Source organism: Cyanistes caeruleus, chromosome 6, assembly GCF_971803275.1.
Source record: "Cyanistes caeruleus chromosome 6, bCyaCae1.hap1.1, whole genome shotgun sequence".
Classification (NCBI taxonomy): Eukaryota; Metazoa; Chordata; class Aves; order Passeriformes; family Paridae; genus Cyanistes; species Cyanistes caeruleus.
In genome coordinates, this window is record NC_141706.1 from 65,396,657 (window position 1) to 65,420,153 (window position 23,497).

General features: G+C 41.2%; 1 protein-coding gene across 6 annotated transcripts; it reads left to right on the plus strand.

Annotated features, from left to right (window-relative positions):
• The first annotated feature begins 2,213 nt into the window (after positions 1 to 2,213).
• On the plus strand, positions 2,214 to 22,574 carry DLGAP5 (DLG associated protein 5). Of its 6 annotated transcripts, none has more exons than XM_023927288.2 (20): positions 2,214 to 3,081; positions 3,682 to 3,739; positions 5,665 to 5,914; positions 7,128 to 7,336; positions 7,797 to 7,901; positions 8,366 to 8,450; positions 10,161 to 10,253; positions 11,072 to 11,142; positions 12,792 to 13,084; positions 13,458 to 13,573; positions 13,651 to 13,768; positions 14,158 to 14,243; positions 14,770 to 14,930; positions 15,662 to 15,754; positions 17,198 to 17,417; positions 18,420 to 18,642; positions 18,996 to 19,053; positions 20,144 to 20,297; positions 20,628 to 20,677; positions 21,350 to 22,574. In XM_023927288.2, exons 3-20 carry the CDS (start codon positions 5,674 to 5,676, stop codon positions 21,470 to 21,472), a joined length of 2,499 nt encoding a protein of 832 aa, XP_023783056.2. In that variant the 5' UTR covers positions 2,214 to 3,081; positions 3,682 to 3,739; positions 5,665 to 5,673; the 3' UTR covers positions 21,473 to 22,574. The 6 variants fall into 6 exon arrangements, with proteins under 6 accessions (XP_023783056.2, XP_023783054.2, XP_086751628.1 ...); XM_023927286.2 differs by having other exon boundaries at positions 2,954 to 3,081; positions 7,128 to 7,345; XM_086895502.1 differs by having other exon boundaries at positions 3,057 to 3,188.
• Positions 22,575 to 23,497: the final 923 nt, after the last annotated feature.

Genomic DNA, 23,497 nt, shown 5'->3' on the forward strand with positions numbered 1-23,497 from the left:
TAACTGTGTTCCCTAGTTGCTCAAAGACAGGAATTTCACTTCTATTTTCTCTCCTAGAATTTGTTCTGGTTTTTAAACTAGCAACCACTTCAGATGAAAACCTTGAGCAGAAGTGGGAACAGCAGCCAATGCATCATGATGAGTTTGTTGTTCAATACTTGATTGAGAGGTTATCAATTAAATTTGGCAACCTGTTCCCTCTGCAGTGTCTTATTTTGCCTACAGAGGATTTTCTTGGACTGCATGCAAGTGGCTGTGGGGTACAGCTTTGTAACTCCATTTGCCTGTACTTACACCAAAAACATGATCAGAAAATGTAATTATTTCAGGGATAAATTTGAGGATAGATTTACCTACACACTACATATTTCTCTTCATTTGTGCAAGGGTGGGGAGAATCACCTTCACAAAGAACAATATTCTGTGTGAAGGAATGAAGAGCAGAAAGAACAAGTTAGCAGATTGCCACATAATGATCTCCTCAGTACAAAATGTGTAGGATAATGACAGTTATATTGCCAAGAAATAAAGAAATTCAAATTGGTTCTAAAAGTTCTATGGCTAAAATGGGATATTATCATAAAGTCATCAGGTATGTATGAGAACAAAGAGTTTAACCTTTCAGGCATGGCTAATATCTGCACAGGATAATGAGTTTAGAAATTCATATCCCTTGTTTATCTCTGTGAAATGGTAATATATTTATTCCTCTTAACACAATATTCCTCTTAGCACAATAAAATCAGCAGCAATCAGGGATTTGGCTGGAATACACCTGATTAGAGTGTTTTATCTTCAGTGACATCACAACACTTTAAAATCTTGGCGTTATTCAAACACAGCTTGTGCTGACCTAAATATTGTCAGTGGAAGGTGTCTGCAGCATGTTAAGGAAACCCATTCTGGCTGTAACCTACCTGGCTCAGGTAACACCTGAGCAGTGCACAGCAAACCCAGGGCAGCTACTCAGGTTCCTCAGGGGTCCACGGCTGTGTTATCACTCCTGTTGTTACTTGAGCTCCTGAGATTAAGCCCAGGCTGTAGCAAAGCTTCCTAAATTCTGTATCGACACAAGAATGGAAATGAGCAAAGGTGAAAGTCCAGATGCTCCAAGGAACAAACAAGAATTGTTTCAGCATATTCAGGTATGCAGTAAGGAAAAACCACGATTTTTGGTCGAAATGATGACATTCCTAAACTCACTTTCTCCCTAAAACTTGTTTCAGCATGGCTCACATCATTGGACTATATCCTGATATAAGGTAGAATTGCTGAATGCCCTCAAATTCCACTGCCATAGGAGAAAAAGCGGATTAAGAAAAATCAGCAAATACCGAGGACAGCATTGGACTGGACTGTGCACTCTACAGATCTGAGCTCCTGTGGTTCTGTCGTTTAATTGGATCTTATTCAAACCATCACTTTGGCAGCACTCAATAACCTCCATGCTGATTTCTTTTACTATCACTAGCAAATAAATGACTGTAGGATTAGGCTGGGTGGTCAGTATTTGTGACCTTTACTGGAACCTTTGTCAGTCTGCAGAAACAGGGGGTGACTCTTCCCCTACTGCTCTGGGATGCCCAGAGTCACTCAATCTGATCGTTGCCGTGGGGAACAGCTCTGTGCTCTTACTGTAGTACTTAATCCATTTATTGCTGTCTTGAAATCGCGTTTATATACAAAATTACCGATATATTTGTGTAACGCCAGAGGGAATCCCGCATTTTCAGGCTGCTGGAAGGGCACAGCTATCCTCCATCGCTCCCGCTGCTCAGCAGTTTCTCCTTTCCAAACACTTTTTTTCCCCCTCCAAACGCCGTCTCTATTTTTGCAGTGCCACCAAGCGGATGGTTCCCCCGTTAGCATTTGAATTTCCCAGGTTACCACTTAAAAAACAAACGCAGAACTCTCCGGTTGCTGAGAACGGGGTTAAACGCAGCCCACCCCAGCAGCCCGCGGGGTTAGTGCGATGCGGGTATTGCAGGAAATACAAGGTCGTTAATAAAAACCACTTTAATAATGTGTTTATGGCCCTTTCACACCTGTGGAGACCCGGCTTCGGCTCCTCAGGAGGTGGCACAATGCAGGTATTAAGGTGTGGACACAGACCTTGTGGGCTCCTCGGTTCAGGCGAGACACGGAGCTCCTGGAGCGGGTGCAGGGGAGAACGACAGCGGGACTGGAGCATCTCTCTGACGGGGAAAGGCTGAAGGACCGGGGGCTGTTCAGCCTCGAGAGGGGAACCCGATCCTTGTCTGTCCCTGTCTGCAGGAGGGTCACAGACAGACCAGGCTCTGCTCCTGGGGGCCCAGCAATGGCACCAGAGGAACGAGTGGGAACTGATGCCCACAAGTTCCACCTGAACATGAGGAAGAACTTCCCTGTGCAGTGATCGAGTCCTGAAGAGAGATCACAGAGTGTGGAATGTCGCTCACTGGGGATATTCCAGAGCTGTCTGGACACAATCCTGTGCTCTGGGATATCCCTGCTGGAGCAGATGAGCCACTGGCGTCCCTTTCCAGCCTTGTACGTTCTGACATTCAGGAGGTAGTGGAAGGGCTCGCCAAATGTCCCTGAGACCCGCTGGGAGTGAGGGCTTTGCAAGCCCAAAACGGTGCCAGGTGTCCGTGAGGTCCGGCTGAGCCAGGTGACCCTCGGCACAGGGAGTCCAGGTTCAGGTGACCCTCGGCACAGGGGGTCCAGGTTCAGGTGACCCTCGGCACAGGGAGTCCAGGTTCAGGTGACCCCCCCGCACAAGCGACCCCTGCCGCCATCTCCGCGCAGGACACCAAGGACAGGCCTCGCCCCCGTGCCCTCAGCGGCTTCACCTCCCTCACTCCGCCCGCCAATGAGCGGCAAGTATAGGCGGGGAAATTCCCCGAGCAGCCAATGGAAATTAAGAGTGGCCATCAAGCGACCAATAAGCAGCCGGTTTTGGGGTTCCGGCGCTGCCAATCACCGGCCGCGGCTGAGGCCAATGGGAGCCGGTGGACAGGGCTGGCCAATGAGCGTTGGCGGGTGAGATTTGAAAGCGAGGCGGGGCGGCGCGCGGAGGGGGCCGAGCGGCGCGCGGGGCAGGTAATGTCGGGCCCCGGGGGGGAATTGGGGGACCCAGGACGGGATTTGGGAGTCCTGGAGGGGCTTTGAGGGGTCAGAAGGACCTTGACTCCCCGGCAGAGTGCTCCGTAAGCGGCCCGGGGTGAGGGTCTCGCCTGGCGGTGAGCTGGCAGCGGTGCTTCTCTGGGTTGGGGTGGGAGGACCCGGAGGCGCTGGTGGGGAAGGGGCTGAGGGGACAATCCTGGGGCGACCCCTCACAGCGGGGACTGGGGGTCTGCCCGACCCCCGGGGCCCAGCTCGAAACAATAGAGTCCAGGTTTTACTCAGTCTCTATCCGCTTTAAACGTAGCGATGTTTGCTCTTCCTGCTCTGTTTTCTCATTTTTCGTGTTAAAAGAGCGCCTAAATGTTTTCATGTTCATATTGCACTTGGTTCTTATGGTGTTGTTGGTCAAAAGGGTCTCTTTCCCTTCTCTGTTATTTATCAAAATAAATTATCAGCTGTAATTTTTGTTACTGTACTTTAGCCAGTCACAAATATTTTGTGTAAGCCCTCTTTATCTTTCTTGCTAATAGTCTTTACTTGAATTTATGCCAATTTAAATACCAATTCATCTTTTAGGCTCCTGTTTGGGCAAGATAGTCCACGGGAACAGTAACCTGTAAAGAAGAGAAGACAGGTATTTTTGTCCTAAACAAATCTTTGGGTTATTGAGCATGACATACACTTTAAATAAGCCCACAGATATCACTGGTAACTTTGCTGTACTTAAAGGACATGGTTAAGGGTAAATTTAGGAACTTTGTTCTGAAAAAGGATGAGTGTAGAGACTAAACTGCTGCTTTGAGGAATATTTATCATCCACAGGGCTCAAAAGCCTGCTGCTTCTAGGACACAGATAGTAGAGATGTATTCCCACTGTTTTCTTTATGGCTTTCTGTAATGCCGTGTAATTACTAACAATTCTGTAATGACTAATTCTGTAATTACTAGCAGGATCAGTTCAAATATGATTGTTGGAGATGCTCATGAATTAACCTCCCATAATAACTTAAATGTAAAGCAGGGCAAATATGACCTATGAACTGCAGTGGAGTTCTTGCACTTATCATTAACTGGCATTTGTAATCAATTTCTAAAAGATGAAATGCAAGATGCAGGGTGAAGCCCAAGATATTCACAAATCAGGTGCTGCTGGTGTGGACCAGCTCTTCCAGGATTGTGTGGAAGAGATCCAGTACTCAGTTTGAGTTTTCATTTATATTCCCCTTTGCTTTCTAGCTTTCACTGACCATTTTGCTGTCATGGAGCACTGAACATCTCAGAAAAAAGGGGCAAAATGTACTGATTTAGGTTTATGTGCAGTATCTGTTCTAAGCAATTCCAGGAGGTTGTGCAGGTGTTGTTGGTGCTGTGCAAGTTCCCCCCTCCATGAGCACTTCCACTGAGTGGGGAACAGGATGCTGCCACTGATGGCATCTGAACAGGCTTGGCCTGAATTCCTTCTTTCAACAGCTCAGGTTCTCTCCTTGACTCTCCCATACATAAATTCAGTTTATTTCTGCATTGTTGTTACCTTGCATTGCTTATTTTCTTCTAACACTTCAGATGGTTCCTTCAGTTTGATAAGAGCATGCTGTCCTGAAATGACTAAATAACCAATTAATTAATAACTGTTGAGTGTTCAGCTCTGTCACCCTGCTTACTGTAAAGCTGTTTTCTGTAAGTGGTGGAAAATGAGATGTCAAAGAGCACGGCTGAGGTGGAAAGGTTTTGGTGGGGATGCAGGGATAACAGAACCCCAGAATGGTTTGGGTAGGAAGGAACCTTAAAGCCCATCTTGTTCCCATCCCCTGCCACGGGCAGGGACACCTTTCACTGTCTCACTTTACACCAAGCCCCATCCAACCTGGCCTGGAACAGCATCTCTGGGCAACCTGTGCCAGGGCCTCCTCACCCTTACAGGGAAGAATTTCTTCCCAGCATCCCATCTAATCCTGCCCTTTGTTTATATCCATTCCCCCTTGTCCTGTCACTCCCCAGGCTCCTCCTTGCCCAATGTCCCTCTCCACCTCTCCTGCAGCCCCTTTAGGTACTGTTAGCACAGCAAGTGCAAACCAACTGATAATTGGCTTAAGGCTTCCTCAGGTTATAAAAGATGGGAAAAATGCTGCTTGAATAACTATTGTATTGCAGTTGCATCCTGGAAACATCCTGGTTCTGAGTACTCTGCTTCATGACAAAATTCCTTGCTATCAGATAGGTCTAATCTAAATGGAATGTTGCTTCCAAGTATTGTCCTACAGCCTTGTCATTTACTTGCTCATCTCCTTAATGTGGAAAACAGCTGTGGGGAAAGCAGCCCAGCCAATCCCAGGCATGGGTGCAGTGTCCTAATTCTGTGTCAGACTTGGTGACTACTCAACAACCAAACTGGTCCCTGGAATAAAAATAATGATAAATTGCTGAAATTGTCATTTAAGTTTTCTCCAGTCACCTACAGAAATAAAGAATTCAGGGTTTTGCTCATAACATGCAAACTTTAACAAAAATGGCAAACAAACCCTGACAGTGTTTTCCTAATCACTGTGATTGTTGTCTAAGGTCATCAGGATGGCTGCTACCTCCCAGTTTGCCAGTAGATACAAGAAGAATTTGAGCACAGAAGCCCTCAGAACCAAGGTTGCCCGCAGGAAATCCATCCTTCAGAAGGAGAACAGGCACAAGCTCTTTGAAAAGGGCCGGCAGTTTGGGCTGGCAGATGTCAATGTTCAGCTCTCCAAGGAGAGGGGAATTTCTGAGCTCAAGGAAACCAGAGATTTGTGCTCTCAAGAGAACAGCAATGTGAAACAGAGTAAGTCGTGCTATAGACATTTTTGTTTTTAAATCTTAATATTTTAAGTAAGTTTAGTAGCATTACCACAGAAACCTAATAGCAGTCAACATTTTAATTTGATGAAAATGTTCAAGATTTAAAACCCTATCAGCCTTCCCAAGTGTTAAAATCAAGACAATAAAATCCTAATACAGCTATATCCTCCTCACTGCTCCAGTTGTATGAATGAAGCTTTGCTCTGATGTGACTGCAGCAGCTAAAGGAAGAATGTGTTTTGTTATTAATATTCAATAGGAAGTGCCTTTATGTTTACTTTGTCCTTTAAGGTGTGAAAAACTTCAGTCTAAAATACCATCTAAAATATAACTGATGCCTGTCATGTGCTTAAAGTGTGAGTAGCAATGGGCAATTTTATATTATATATAAAATTACTAATGGGTAAATGCACAGTATGATTTTATTTTGAAAATAGCTAGTTTTTGACAACTTATTTTCCTCTCAGAAAACAGCACCTGCATATATGCTGAATTCTACCCCCTGACTCTCCTTGATGCTTGTGGTCTAAGTTAATATTTAAAAATGTTAAGGTTTTTTTAGAAATACTTTCACCTTTAGCATTTTGATAGCAGAAGATTATTGGAGGATAGTAATATTTTGAAGATTATTGGAGTGCAATCTGTATGTAATAATATCAAATATGAAATTCAATACATTTGTCTTGATTATCTTTTGTAAATTTCAACTTAAAGTGGATATTAATTTTTCAGACAGACATAATTCAAGTTTGGCATCATCTTAAGCTTTTATTCTTTCATATAACTTCTGCCTCATTTTTTCTCAGCCTGAGTCAGACTTTGGTATCTAAAGCTGAGCTAAAGCTCAGTTTTCAATGACATTGCAAATGTCTGAATAGAGAAACTGGTACAAATAAACCAAGTAAGTTGAAGTGTTAATTTTCATACCAGTAATCTTGCAAGCCTGTGAAATGGGAGTGAATTTCTAGTAATCCTCAGGTGGATATTTGGGGAAGTCTATTTCTAAGTTGAAATTTACCGTTGAGTTCCCTTTTAGTGGGAGGGTTTAAAACAATTTAGAGATTCCAGTCGGTTCTGCTCTTTGACTTACATTCCTCTTCTAGCTTGGAAAATTTTATTGGAAATTTCTGACTTCTTATTGGCTCAAAAACACCTTCATGATTTTTTAACACATCTGTCTTCCTTATCTGCTGCAGAACAAGCCCAAAATGCAGCCACCAAGAGGCTGAATGAGCGTAGGGAGATGCTCCAGCGCTACAAGGAAGAAAAGGAGCTTCGCAAACTGCAGGAGCAGAGGGAGAAAGCCAAGAAAGAGGTGTTCAAGGTTGGGCTGTACAGACCAGCTGCACCTGGATTTCTTGCACTTGCTGCTGAGGAACCAGCAGTAGCAAAGCCAAGAGAGAAGGTAACAAGGGTAATATTTCATATCTAAGTTAATTGCATCTGTGTACTCCATTTAAATTGCTATTTGTGGACAAGATGTGTGTGTTATTCCAAATAAGCTGTTTGTTTTCCAAATGCCCTATTAATGTTTGTTATGATAAGGAACAATAAGGGAGTAATTTGGCTCATTCTCTTTTTTAAACAAAGCTGGAAATAGTACTAATGATACGTGGATTTTTTGTATTTGTGACTGCTCAGTTAAAAACTGGAATGATTCATCCACAAATGAAAGAGCTGCGTTATTTTAGAACTAGTAACTTGTTCATATTTAGTCAATTTAGCTTTCAAAGCTTTCCAGATTGCAGACTTGACCCATTTTGCACAGACATGTTGTTTTTCACATTTATGCTTCTTGCTCAGTCTCTCAGTGACAAGGGGAAAAAGGAGTTTATTAACTCTCATTTCCTTGGGGGTGTTTCCAGGCAGCTCCTGCTTTCTCTGGAAGGATTACTCGATCAAAAGCCAAGATCCAGGAAGGAAAAACTATGATACCAATTCTGATGCCAACTGCATCTAAATCCTCTACGGTTTGTTTTTTTAAGATACATATGTAACTTTTATATATATATATATACACTCTTATAAAACTTTATATATATGTAACCAAATAAATTTAGAGAAAGAGATGCAATTTCAGACTCAGGGTAGTATCTTTACAAGTTTGATTAGATCAGTGCAAGCAGAAAAGAGCACAGGTTTTCTGAATCTATTTTTCAATCAAGTTTTTCAAGATACTTAAACTGTTGCTTAAATATTTTTCTTCATTCTTTTTCTGACAATTTATTAACTAGCTGGATAGTGCATGATAACACATCCCTAAACCAATCTATTTTAAGTTATCCTTAATGTCTCTACTTTTTAAAGCCCTCTGTGCCAAATTATTTGACTTTTTCTTTTACTGTAATCTAGGATAGATAGATGAGGAAAGCAATTGGGCTGCTGAATTTCTGGAAATCTGATACTTCACAAAAAACCTGTTTCTTTCTTGTAGGTCAGTGCCCAAGGGCAGAGTGTGCGCTCTACACAGGCAGGACATAAACAGATGAGTACAGTCAAAGTGGCTGAAAAAGAGAAAGGTATGGAAATACCGCTGAACCTGAAAGTTGGGGTTTTTTCAGGGAAAGATCCACAGTACATTTTTGGGTGTAGGAAGGAAGGGGAGATTTGAAGATGGCCATTCCTACCCAAGGGCAGCAGCTGGCAAATTATCAAGTGTGTGGCTCCAGGGATCACACGAGCTTGTTGCCTCCATAGGCTGGGGGAAATGGAATGCAGGATCCTGACAGTCCTGGTTACTGATTATTCCTCCTGGGAGAGGGAAAAGAAACAGGTCAGTGGGCAGATTGCACAACTGCCAGATGTCTCAGCTCCTGGAGCTGGGCAGAGGTTTCTGTTTGCCTCAAGAAGAATATCACAGGTGGTGACTGCTGTTAGAAAAGAGCAAGTGCCTTCTGTGTCTGTCACTTTCTGTGCCACAGTTACAGATATTTCTTAAGAAAACAGCAATTAAAAAAATAAAACAAACAACCTGTGCCACATTTAAAGGATTAGAATACCTTGGATCAGAAACTTCCTCATAGCTCAGTGATATCCTTAAGTAGATGTAACCAAGTCATGTGGAATGTTGATGTTAATGCAAGATATTCAGAGTAATTCAGAGTGAAATGACTTTCACGTCATTAATCAAATTAACAAGTAGCAGACCTTTATTTAAATAAATTTCAGTAGTGCCTTTGGTGAGTACTGAAAAGATGTATTATTAGTGTTTGATATAACAATTAAAATGTATAATTTTTGCAAAATGGTCATCCACTGATTATTTCTTTTTCTAAATCCATTGATTATTTCTTTCTAAAATCGATTACTTGTTTTGTACTGAATCAAGGATATGCATTATATGTATTAAACTTCTGTGCCCATTGCAGGGAGGATGGAATGAGGTCCTTAAGGTCCCTTCCAACCCAAACCATTCTGTGATTCTGTGTAACACCAATATAAAAGTGTTTGGGAAGTGAATGCTAAATAAATCCATTGTAGTTATTTAGTCAGTAATTTTTTTCCCAACTTTTCATTCTAGCTTCTACAGAATCACAGCTTGACATTAAAGACAGGAATAGCATTAACAATAACCAAGTGGGGATTTCAGACACACAGGGAACGGAATAAAGAGCTCCCATGGAATTTGTGCAGGAAAATACTGTCATTTTAAAAGCCTATTAGAAACAGTGCTAAAATAAAAGAATGATTAAAATGGGTAATACGGTGCATGAACTTGTCATGTTTTATAAAATATTTCAGAGCCAATTAGTCTTAAGAGTACTTTTTTAGACTGCATTAAATTCTGACCTTGAAAATCTTTCATATAATGACCAGGGCATCTCTTTGCTACCCCAATAGTTTGCTTAAACTTCCAGCTGTGCAAATAACCGTGGCAAAGATATTAGTCTAAAAAACTTCATCTGTAAAATAGGGAGGGCCTTGACTCTGATTGCAGGGAGCAGTGGGAAGCATTCCTTAAGCTTTGTGCATGGCATCAAGCACAGGGGTACCCTGATGGATCTGTACAGAAAAACCACCTCCAGTCAGGATCCCTCAGTGCACTGCCTGGATGCCAAGCTGTGCACTGAACTGACCAAAACCACCCAACCCTGCTCATTCTGGCAAACTCATGCAACTGATAACTGCTGGTACATTTTTCTGATTTATACAAAATGTAAACTTTCAGTTATTTTTTTTGTGCAGCTCCTTATTAAACTTGGAATCTCTGGGATTAATCTCTCTTGCAGTGTTGCAGACTGCAGCCCAACCAGCCCCAAGTGTGAGAGTCACCAGAGCAGCTGCAGCCAGGCAGGTGCTGAAACCAGCTGCTGCTACTGCTGGTAAGTGAGGCAGAGTTGTGTAGCTCAGCTGTACCTTAGACTGCATTTAAGTCTTAATTATCATCTAAGAAAGGACCAAAAGCTGGATCACCCAGACTCTTGTCTGGAACTCTAGTGCAATATCTACATCAACATGCTGAAACCAACACTGGACAGTTTCCCACAAAATCCATCAGTGTGGAGCATCCATGTCCACATGGTAGTTACAAACTCAAAGAACAAAGCCAGAACTGGTAACAATTGGCACTTTGGTGTGTGGCTCTTTATGACCACAGAATTATTAAATGTGTGAGCAGGAAGATCTCTGGAAGACATGAGAGCCTTTGTTCTTCAGGTCAGGAATTTCTCTTTGTGTTTGCCTGTTTACTATAATTTAATATTTTTTTTTCATTTACTTAAAATTTAAACTTAATTTAAATTAAGTTAGCTTAACTTGAATTTACTATAATTCAATCCACCAGCAGGATTCCTGTGCCATATAGAAATTAAAAATCTAAACTCAAATTGGCTTGACATTTTCTTAAACCTTTTAGGAAATAAGGTGACTTTTATTTTTACTATATGGCAACAGCTAAAGATTGATGACTTAATGAGTCTGTTTTCTTGGTGATACATCTGTTACTAGGTTGTTAAATCCTAGGCCTGGTTTTCTTTTGAATGAACTTTTACAATGCTATTTCTTCCCTCTAGCCACCTCCCACCAAGAAATAAAACAGTCACTCCATGTCTTTAGCAACTGGATTTTTATGGCAGTGTTTTGGTGAAAGATTACATTAATCAGATACCTTTTTGACCTCTGGGAGTGTCTCTTTTTGTAGGTAACCAGTCACAGAGAAAGACAGCAAATGTAGGAAAGCAGAAGAAAGCTGTCAAACCTGATCCCACAAAGGTAGGTCATGTAATAGTTGAAATGGAAAAGCAGTAAAACTGATTTAAGAGCCAATAACTGTGTCATTGTAGCTGAAGTGCTCAAGCCTAAAGTAATAATTTCACTAATAAGATAGAATTTGGGAAGGAGTTGTATGTATTTATACTGCCATATTTTAAAAATTAAGATCAAATTTAGTGCTCATATAGAATCACAGAATACTTTGAATTGGAAAAGACCCACAAGGATCATCGCAATCCTACTCCTGGCCCTTCACAGGACAACCCCAGGAATCCCACCATGGATATGAACATGATGGATGATGTGATTACTAATCAAAATCTGGACAATGATTTAAAATAGAGAATAAGTTCTTGTTTGATATATATCCGATGTTTTAAATAGTAACAAAAACCAAAAAAAAACCACTTTGCTGGTTTAATCAAGCAGCTGTGAATTTTGTGCAGTTCATTCCTTTTTGAAGTGTATTCTGAATGAATCCTTTTGCTGTTCAGGTAACAATATGAGACACTAGAAGCTAAGAAATAAACACAATTTTAGGTTTTGAACCACCAAAAAATAAAGGTGGAAATGCTGTTCTCTGCAAAGTAGAACACTAATCTCTGCATGATTTAGAGCTGAAGGCAGTCATTGTGGTTCTTGGTGTCATCACTTCCAGCATTTTTTTATGCATTCATGTGCAGCCAGTTCTGTACAAGAGCTATCCATAATTTTTTCCTTCTTTTGCTCCACTCTTCCCTCTCACACCTCCCATTTCCACTTTATTCCTGTAACTGCTCTGTTTAGTGTGTTTGAGATTGTGCAATCACACCCAGAGAGGAGGTAAGAGCACTTGTATCTTCCTTGGACAAGCACCTCTTCACAGGCAGGAGTCCCTGCCAGTTGGTAAACTCTTGCTGTAACCACAGGCAGCTCAATTGAAAAGGCTGGTTAAAATTCAAAGTTTACATTCCTAGCAGAGGTGACTGAAATATAACAAGACATTCAGTGGATTGAAGATGCATATTTTCTTGAAAAACACCCAAAGTTTTTTGGCTGGCTTGAGCTAACAATCTGAATTAGGTATCTCAGAAATGCATTCTGTTTGACTATCTGGTCACTCATAAGAATGTGAATTATTGTTTAATTTTTTTCTCCTCTTTTAATGACATTCTGTGGTTCTAACTGCACTTGTCTTGGGTTGCATTCCTCAGCTATCAGCCTATTCCAGCTTGTTTTTCAGTCTTTGGAGTATGTGCATAAACTATGATTATTCAACAGGCCTAGTTGGATTTAGAGCCAGTAACTCTGCTCTTGAGGATTTTATCACCTTAAAGCTTTTTTTCCTAGCTGTGGGAGCAAGCATTTGCCAATTTTAATCATTATTCTTTTGGTAGGTGAGGTGTTCTGCTTTAGCCCCTGGAGTGGATTGTTGCATTCTTTGTAGTGAAGTGTTACTTCTGTCTCTAAATGATTTGCAGGTGTCAAAAATGGTTGGACTTGTTTGGTAACTCATGACTTCTGCCCAGGTGTGCTGTTTTAGGAGCTTATTTACCTTAAGCTGTTCCCTTCTTGATGGCTTTCAGACATTCATGTTATAATTCAACCCATGCCTATTGCTAAAACATGATTGATTTGATGATTTGATTTGTTTATCTATGCTGTTACAGATAATTTCTTCTAAACATGCAGTGGAGACAAATGCTGGAGTGGATCCAGGAGTGAAAAGTTCTGCAGCTGATTCCAAGCACTCAATGCCAGCAGAACTTCAGCAAGAACAAACCTCAGTGGAAAACAACAATTTTTCTCCAAGGAGACCCAGAACACGCTCCTTTGCTCCTCAAAACTTTGTGTTTCAGCCTCTGAGTGGATTGGCAACCTACACTGTGACACCCATGTCTCCTTCAAGGGCAAATGCTTTTTTGACGCCCAGTGCTGTCTGGAATTTTTCAAAATCTCCAGTGTAAGATTCTTCCTTCTAATGGGGCCTAAAATGCAAGTGAACCTCTCTGTGGGGATGCAAAAAAAACATTTTTCTATAGAAAGATAACATTAAATTGTAAACAAAGTATTATGGTGTTGTAACACCTGATCCTCATAGTTTCTATCATAGCTTAAATGTGGACTTAGCAGCAGATATGGATATAGTCTGTAATTCTCTCCATGCTTGAGGAGCAGCTGTCAAGGACTCTGCCCTGTATCTATCTGCACAGATTTGAGTTCTCTAGTGTTGTGTGGAGGTTTACCTTCTAAACTATGCATTTTTGTAATATTGGCTATATTTGATGTCACTTTCTCAATGTATCTTAACTAAATGTACTTTGGTTTATTTCCAGCAAAATATTTGAAAAATCCAGTGAAACTAAAGCACAAAATCCTAGTTTAAAAAGACAAACTTCACCTGTTAAAGGCATTCAAGAACAGCAAATGACCACAAGTTTGAAAGGAGAAGGTAGGAAGTTCACATTTAGTTTATTCTAATGCTTTTAATTATCACCAGATTCTGAACACTTTCATGTTTTGCTGCAGATGAATCAGATGAGAGAACTTCCACTCAGAGATCAAACAAAACAACTCCTGTCTCAACAGCACTTGCAGTGAAGTCAGATGATACAAGAGAGCAAGAGCATGATGTGCCCTATTTCAGGTTTGGGTTCACTTGTTTCACTTCCCTGATGTCCATTTGAAGGTTCTTGATATGAATAACAAGTCCTCTTCTAAAGATCAGCTTAATTTAATGGTGATTGGTGTTTGTCAGCTGTGACCTCAGCAGGCAGGCATTCCTGTCTTCCTTTTTGTACCTTAGGTGCAAGGAAAGAATTTAAAATTCTGGAGACTAACACCTTGTCCTAAGGACCACGAGCTTGAAAGCAGTAGAAAAGAAATTGCACCTCAGCCACTCAGCAAAATAAAACAATCTAATCTTCAGCTTAAAGACTGTGGCTTCTCTGAGAGCAAAAAGATAGTAACCATTAACAGCCATGAGTCAGGAAATTCTCCAAATCCTTATTTTTTTCTCTATCCTTGTATTTTCAGAAACATTCTTCGGACTGAGACGGAGAGGCTGCTGTCTCAGTGCCTACAGTGGGATGGAAACCTTGAGCTGGAGATTCCAGAGGATGGTAAGAGTGAGCTGCAACAGGCACTAGGAGGAGAATGAATGGGACAAAGGGAAGGACATGTATGTGCTCTTTCCAAAATAGCAAAAAAAATCTGCAAAGATGTACCAGAGAAAATTTAGAGGTGTCTGCCCCAAAATACAAAAAGTTTCCTATTCCTAAAATTTGTGTAGCAATTGCTGTGATGGTGAGTGATAAAGTGAACAAAGTCCACATCAAAATAGTTGTTCTATTGCTCTGAAGTGTATTTAAATGTATGAACTTTAACCAAGCTGATTTTTAGAAATAAGATTAGTTTTTAAGGTGGAATAAGTGCCCTTATCTGGGAAAATATAGATGACTCCAGCAATCCATATCTTTTAGACTTGAGAGAGAAATTTTTTTTGAAAGAAGCAACTTGAGAGCATTTCAGTGGACAGGAAGGCTCCATCTGAATTGAATTACAGGTTTGCAATAGATGGGACAACAAATTCCAGGCTCCTCAAACACTTATCCAAGATGTCCTGTATTTTTCTCTTGTTGCTACCAGCTAAAGACATGATTCGTACCACAGTTGGTCAGACAAGGCTGCTCATAGGAGAAAGGTTCAAACAATTTGAAGGACTGGTTGATAATTGTGAATTTAAACGAGGTGAAAAAGAAACAACATGTACAGACCTGGATGGATTTTGGGATATGATTAGTTTTCAGGTATGTACTTGCATGCTAACTTAGTAAGATAAAACTGATGGAGTTATTTATGAACCAACTATTGAAACTTTTTTTTTATAATATCCAGGGTCTATTTTTTTATCTTTAATGTAAAAAAATGCATGTCCTTGTTTTAATACTTTGTGACAGTGAGTAGTTGCAGTTGGGATACTATGATTTATAATTCATGGACCAGTTTTTCTGTTGTGTCTTCTTGTGGCCTGTGTATCTTGTCTGTTTCTGGAATGAATATGTTTGGCCAAATCTTATTGTTTTAGAGTGAGGATACAGTCACAATGTCTGCCTCCCAGTTTTTGGAAAATTCTTGAAGCTCACTGAAAACTAGGGGTGCCATGCTTCAGTATGAGAATAATACAGAAACTACAATACCCCTATTTAGGGCTGAACTTAGGTGGTAGAAAACCTTCATCTCTCTTCCTCTGTTGATGCTTTCTTTAGTTTCACAATGAAATATAATCTGAATTATCAAAGGAGCTCTCAACAGTATTTGTAAATCAGCACTCAACAAAGGAGTTTGTAAGCAGTTCAATGCAGAGATGGATTTGTTATGGTTGTAGTCATAGGTTTTGACTTCTCATCAGAAAGCATAAAAGTTTGATCTGTTTCAGAGGTATTTGAGAGATGTTTCCTGCAGGATGGAAGACTCTGCTTGTTTGGATAAAGGTTATTTTACAATGTATTCTTTTGCTTTCCTTAAATGTGACCAACAGATTGAAGATGTGAATAAAAAATTTGATAATCTGAAGAAGCTTCAAGACAATGAATGGCAGCCACTTGATGTCCCAAGAAAAGCAGTTGTCAAGGTATGAACAGCCCCTAAAGTACATCTTGTATGGCTTCTTTAGATATATTGAATATTAAATGAAATTCCTCTCAGAGTACACCCTTCTCCCTCACCTCTCCCACATATACCTGTATTATTTAGTGAGTTTGTCCTAGTTTCTGCTTTTGGCTGGTAAGATTAGAGCTAAGAATTAACAATGACTTTCTTTGAGTCATGGGATACTATGCTAGCAAGGCATACCTCTTAGATTTAGGATATAAACTTACCCTTCAGATGTAAAACAATTTATCTGGACCACTGACTTAACTGGAAAGGAAACCACACAGAAATTTGGGGATGACTGCCAGTTTTGAGCAGGGAGTGTTTAATTATAATGATGCCTCATTAAGCCAACACCATGGGTGGCTTTAAACTGCTGCTTCTCTAAGTACAAATGGATCTGACACTCTCCAGAATAAGTTAGTGCTTATTGCAAAATAAGCTGTGAGTTGTTTTATCTACTCTTTGGTTTGAAATAATTGCTTAATAATAATAATAAATTATTATTTCATTCAATTATAATTCAAATTATAATTGAATAATAATTGCTTCTTGCTATCGAGTTGTATTTGCATTGCCTAAACTCGGTGCAGTTCCTTGAGACTGCTTAACTAATCATAACTTTGAGATGAAGGTGGATAAGAAACTCCAGGCATGGGGAAACAGAGGGAATGTGGTCTGTGGGAGCTGCCCATAAATGCCAGAACCCTTCAGGTGGGACAAAACAAAGCTTCCCATGGAAAACTGAATGCCAAGTGAGACTTCACTGAGAGCCTGGAGTCTGTCCTGTGGTTACACTATGTCCTTGCCACTAGGAGTCCCTGCATCCCAGTGCTTCCAAAATCTCACTGAATTTATTAGGGAAAAAAAAAGTTGTATTAAGGATTTTTGAACTGCAGATTCATTTGGAAAAAAAAAATAAATCTTAATGTTGCCATCACAGACTTACCTTAACAGCTTGGCAGCCCAAGAGATGCTGGGGATGGGCAGAGGCCTTGATGCATAAAATTGTAGAATTGTTAAGGTTGGAAAAGTCATCAAGTCCAGCCATTCCCCCAGCACCGCCAAGGCCACCACTGACCCCTGTCCCCAAGTGCCACATCCACAAGTCGTCTAAATCCCTCCAGGTATGCCCTGGGCAGGCTGGACAAACCTTTCAGTGAAGATATTTTTTGTGATATCCAATCTAAACCTCCTTTGGTGCAAATTAAGTCCAGTTCCTCTCATCCTGATTCTTGTTCCCTGGGAGCAGAGCCTGACCCCCTCCTTTCTGTCAGGGAGTTGTGCAGAGCCAGAAGGTTCCCCCTGAACCTCCTTTTGCTCCCTGCTGTGTCTGTGGCAGTAGCACCTGTGTAGAGTTTCATGTGTAATTGCTCCTATCCAGAATTTCCAGGTGTGACCCAGCTTTTTACCATCATTCCAGAAAAAGGCAGTTCCAAATGGAGTGCCCAAACCCAAGCTGGAAGCAGCTGCCAGAACTGCTGCCCGGAACCGCCTGGCTTCTGTGAAAGCAGCCATGAGGGATAAAATGAAGCAGGAGGGAGCTGCTGAGGGTACACAACAGGAGAGGCTGCCAGAGGTGGAAAAAGTGGTTTTTGAAGCAGGATTTTTCAGGATTGAAAGCCCTGTGAAAAACTTTACAGGTAGGTGAAGTTTAATCATGATTTCTGTGACCTGAAAGTACTGAAGAGAGTTTAATCCATTTCACTGGGGAGAGGAATTGTGCTGTTTATACTGGCTACAACTCCAGTACTGGACACACAGTTTCAACCAGTGACTAATTTCATCCAAAGTAAGCTGGTGTACATGAATGTGCTGATTTGAGTGGTTATGGCAGCATGAAATCCCTGCTTAGACAGAGGTGAAATAGCTGGTTCATGTTTTTCCAGTATAAATTTAATAATGAAATTCTAATCTGAACATTCCCAGATTCAGCTGATGAGCCTTGTCATCAAAGTCAATGCCAGCTCACATCCTCTAATTGTAAGGCAGGAATTGGCATTTATATTAATTTTTTTTTTAGCTAAACCTCTCTCAGTGCTGTTTTCAAAGCTGCAAATAAAGTCAGCCCATAGTCTGTGTTCATGGTTAACAAGATTGTAACATAATCCAGTTTGCTATAAAAGCTGTTTGAAGTTCAGGCTTTTTAACAGGTGCTCAGATATATAACTTTATTTTCAGCATCTTATCTTATTGACATCTATGTGCAACTAGTATTTCCAATACTTCTGCTTCTCTCCCATTTCTAGTTCATAATTTGATTTTAAATTTCCTTTTTTTTTTTTGTGCACAGATCTCTTTTCATCACAAAACTAACAATTTTTTTCATGTGCCTCTTGTTAGTAGGGGAGAACTCCTGAAAAGCTTTGAGCAGCACTGGGTTTAAGCCAACTCCAGCAAAGAATCTGTTATAAGCATCAGTTCTGAATCTGTGTCTTTTAAACTCTATTAAAATTGCCTAATTTGAAAGTTGGAAGTTAATAATTTCAATTTCTCTTTGCAAGTGTGTAAGATTTCCATCTAATACTTTATAAAATTATTCAGCAAGGAGAATACAATTGTGTTCCTGGTTAGAATCATAATGATCAGTTCATTTCACCTTCTGCAAACTGCTGTAAGAATGAACCATTAAACACATTTTCCAGGTTCGCTTCCAAGGACCCCTGGAAAACTGGCAAATCCCAGATCATCCTTTAGATCTTTGCTCCTGAATGTTCCTTCTCCTCTCCGTGATCCTGAGGATGCACCTGCAAAACAAACCCCATCAAGCCTCAAAGACTTCCACCCAGCAGAAAGCTTGAAAAGGGACCAACTTCCCACTGAAAGCACTCCCCCACTGGATAAACCCTCTGAGGGTCTTGAACAAAGGTAGGCATGTTAAAACAGCTTTTAATTAACCTTGTACAAACATTTTAGAGTTGGAACTGAAAGACATGATGTTAAAACCTATTAAATGTTGCTTTTCAACTTGGCAGTGATAAAGTTTGCAAAGTACTTGTGACTTTTCCTTCCCTTAAGCAAATATTCAGAGCTTTGCCCAAATGTAATTTTGCTGCTGGGGTAGAAGTTTGTTTGCCCAGGAAGTTTGATGTAGCTCACCAGTGCCAACCAAGGTAGCAAAACTACAGAACAAATGGTAAGATTAGTTGGACAAGTCAGAAGATGACTGAAGGTGATTGAAGATGATTGAGAAGAATGAAAATGTTTTGTTTCTCTTCCAGCCTTTCTGTGGTTGCAGAAGAAATGTGTCTGGTTGCTATCACAGCAGAGGGAAATAAGGTAAGTCATGCATTGTTCATGGATGTGCTTTAAATATTCCATTATTACTAGCAAAGGAAAAATTCTTTTGATTACCCAAGACACTTGGACTTCTGACCAAATCCTCACTTAGAAATCTTGTGTATTCCTCAGGGCTTTTTATCTCTCGGTGGACAAAGGGAGGGACTGCTGCAGTTTGGGGACCTTATCTTGTTCTTTAGAGCTGTACTTTGGAGGTCCTGGCTGCTCCAGAAGGACACTTGTCACTTGGACAGGCAATGTTCCTAGAAGTCCACCACCTCCTGTTTTCTGGTGTGGACTTTTCAAATACTTGTGCATTTATGGACCCTTGACTAAAAGCAACAGCACTCAGTCCTCAGAACATCCTCCACAGTAAAGCATTGGGCTCCTAATCTCCTTAAAGGTATAGCAAGAACTAACCCAAGTGTCAGAAATCCATGTCCTGAAATGGCTTGAAGACTTGGTGACATTTGCCTGTGTTTGAGTAGCCTTTAAAAAAGCAGGAATGTGGCCTCTAATTTAGATGATACTGTGCTACCAGTGAAAGGCAGTGCTTTGGAGTCAGTCATCCTTTAGTAACTGTCACTGGAAATGGAGTCTTTAAATTTTGTTACTGCTTGGATCTGTGCATGACTGCAGCAGTCATTTCCCCTCCCATCCCCCTATGTATATTTTAAAAATCCTGGTTACTGCTTTTTTCTTCTGCCTTTTCCTTCATCCTTTCTCTAATAAAATGAGAAATCACTTTTTGGTGATTTCACTCTCTGAGGAAACCTTTCAGTGTGGGTGATAGGTTTTTCTGGAGAAAAAGTCACCAGATAATGCTTGAAAGTTCAAAACCTTTCCTGTGGAAGAACTTCCTTTATACTCCTGTATATTCAGAGGGATTTTCAGGCTTTAAAGGGTGTTTGGGATATGAGTCACAGCCTTAAACCCTGACTAAGCCTTGGCCTGCCTGTGCCTTGTACAGTGCCTGGAGTTAAAACTCTGTTTCTCCTGAGCTGTCCATAAAAACTGTAGGTTAGATGTGTGGACTTGGTCTGACATAACAAGGATGTGGCTGGGAACAGAGAAAACCCCTGTTTTTCAGGTTCTGGGAAGTTCTAGGAGTGAATCAAAGGCAATGGATGGCATGGAAGAGATGGAACTGTCTGCTGCAGAACAGGGACAAGACATCATCATGTGCAGCCCAGAGAAGGAGACAAATTTTGCTCAGTCTGGAGAGCCACAAATACATAAGACAGGTGCTTATCTTAGAGCTGCATGGTGCAGTTTGGGTGGCATTGCTTGGGTCTTTCTGGTTATTCTGAGGATTTATGATAATCTGTATATTACTCTTTGAAATCAATGTCAGCTTGATTTGTGTGTGCTGTTAGAAAAGCCTCCCTTAGATGGTATGACTTAAACACACATTGCACATGAGCAAACAGTGCCCTTGGATTTCCCTGTAGTTTCTGAGTGATATGTGAAGGAGAGAGCTAAAGAAATAAATACATTTAGGGTTTGGATTTCTTCTTTTAATAAATACATCAGCAGCATCAGACTTTTTTTTTTAATATATACTTATTTTTCAGATGTTTCACGCAATGATTTGACACTCATTGACAGAAATCCTTTTGATATGGTAAGTTGACCTTCAAGTTTATTTGACTAAGACAAGCTGCATGTTGCAGGACTGTTCACCTTTGCTGCAGACTCAGTTACTGCACAAAGAAAATGAAACTCTTAAAGATGTTATCGAGCCAATTGATGTAACTTTAAATACAAACCACATTCCAGCTGTGTCTCCTTGCTTGGGCTCACACTGGTATTCCTCATTGCACATGATGAGTGTAGGATGAATCAAGACATTTGTAGCAGGACAATGTCTGATTCTTGTCAGATTGAGCTTTTAAATTGTGCTTCTTAAAAATTTCCTTGTAGATATTCACTAACAGCCTTCTTTTTCTTCCTGGATTTTTTTTAACTCTTAAACCCCAACTCTTTTTTAATCACTTCAGCATTTAGGGCTGGAAGTAACATTCAGAAGGGAAAAGCAGGTGTTCAAAAGCTTTCACACTTAATAGAATTAATAGAATTTGGGGGCAGGGTTTCTTGTGAAAAATCCTCTTTAAAATATGGATTACTGACTTGAGTAAGGAGTGTCTGTCTTCAACACGGACCATGTGTAATCACTTTATTTTATGCCTGGGAAATAAGCTTGCAAAATTACTCTTGGGGAAATCAGAGTCCTTCCAGTGCTCTGTGGTTTAAGTGTTCCTCAAACACTGACTCCACACTCTGGTTCCTCCCACAGCCAATGCTGGATGCTGAGCTTCCCTTCACTCCAGTCAAGACCAAAGCCCAGAAGTTTGCAGCAGCTGAAGTATTCAGTGACCTCATCGTGTTTTCTCCTGTTGGTCCCTCTGGGGATCAATGAAAAGTGACTTTAAATGCAAAATATGTATATTCTATGAACAGGAAGCCCACAGAGGGTATCTGGAACACAGTCTGCTACCCTGGAACTGTGTTGAGAGAGGAAGAGTGTCTGTGGTAATGGATCTGGTAATGGGGTTTGTATCATTTTATGGTGCAGTTGTGATGCACCAAGCTCTGCTGTACATCAGTAGTGGGCTGTGTTCTGGTGATCCCTGCTGCACCCTCTGGCTGTAAATTCTGACTGCAACTTGAAGCATTTTGATGTTGGTATCATTTCATGTATTTTCTGTGTCCTCCAGTTTGTAAAACTGTTCACCTTTAAACTTTTCTACTCTGACCTGACTGACCTCATGACTTGTTGCTGCAAGGTGCCCACCCCAGCAGCTGTGCCTGTGCCCTGTTTCTGCTGGGAGGGCACCCTCTGGGGTGAGACCCAGCCTGTTCCCTCCCCAGAACACTCTGCCATGCTCTGGGGGTACCTCTGCACCCTCAGGCTGCAGTGTCTGATGTGTTAACACCTGCCTCAGCACCAGCTAGGACAGTGTTGGATACATGCAATTATTTCCTGGGAAAGTTTTCCTGGTGTTTAACAACTACTGGCTTTATAATATCAGAAACTAATTCAAAACAAGGATTTCTAAGTTAGATAGTACTTTTTCTTGGCGATGTATTGAAATAGGCATTGATATTATTTCCTGTAAGAATGCAGTTTTCTATTGAGTTTCTTAAGGACCCTTGTTTTCTGCTTGTTTTTGACATGTTTATGCTCAGTCTCTTCTCTCATCTTGTTCCTTGTGCATTCCCCATCTAGACTGTAACATATTTATGCATAAGGAACATTCCAGTTCTACAGACTCTGGATTTGGAGGAGCAGCATTACAGTACCACCAGCTGTTATATTTTTAATACTTCACTGGGCTTCTTCTTGTGCCAGTGACCTGAGTGTAACACACACATCCTTCCACCAGCCTTGATCCCAAACCAAGCAGAGTTTTCAGTCCCTCAGCAGAAAGTGTTGCTGCCACTGCCAGGGGAGCTCATCTGGCTTAAGTTTTAACCTGGAAGCTGTGTACTGATTACACTGAATAAAGAGAGGAAGCTGATGTGTGCTGGAATCCATTTTCTTCATTGCTAAACTCCAGTTCTATGGATCCTTTCAGGTATCTTTTAATGACTTTTCTACTGAGGAATGGTTTGGTTTGGGAGGGAACCCAAAGCCCACCCAGTTCCAGCCCCTGCCATGGGCAGGGACACTTTCCATAGACCAGGTTGCTCCAAGTCCCATTCAACCTGGCCTGGAACACTTCCAGGGATCCAGGGGCAGCCACAGCTTCTCCGTGCTGCTGGTAGCAGTGTGCTGCTCTAGACTGCTGCATCTGCTGGAAATTTTAAGGATTCTGCTTGTAACTTGGCACTCAAAGTATAAAAGGAGTCACTGTTATAAAACAGCATGAGCCACGTCAGAGAAAGCTTTGGAAACTTCAGTGGTGGCTGTTGCACTGTTCTTGTTTTCCAGACAAGACTGCAGTGACTCACAGCAAAGAGAACATACTTCTGTTTTCTTTTTTTACCAGCCTGACTCACGGGGTAAAGTTGCCAATAAACCTCCCCACCCTTGAAACCGGTCTTGACTCACACAGGGGTGATGAGTGGGGAGCAGCACAAGGCTCGTGACCCGTTCCATGGAGTACGTAACAATTGTAGGGATGGGATCTCCCTGGGCTGGGAAATGGAGCTGGGACACGCTGCTTTGGGTCCCAGCTGGGCAGACATGAAGGACAGGGATGGATGGCTTCTCCAGCCAGTCAGAGAGATTTTGTCTCCTCCAGCTCTGAAGCCTCTCCTGAAATACCTCATCCTGCTCAGGTTCAGAGGCTGTCAGGTTTTCCCTGTGCTCCCTGGAGGATTGCTGCCCCTGTTCACAGGACCAGGGACAGAGTGCCACAGGCTGCTTTCTCAAGTTCCTCTCCACAGAAATCAAACTCCTTATTGCTGTCTGTACAGAATTCAGCTCATTCCAAATCAG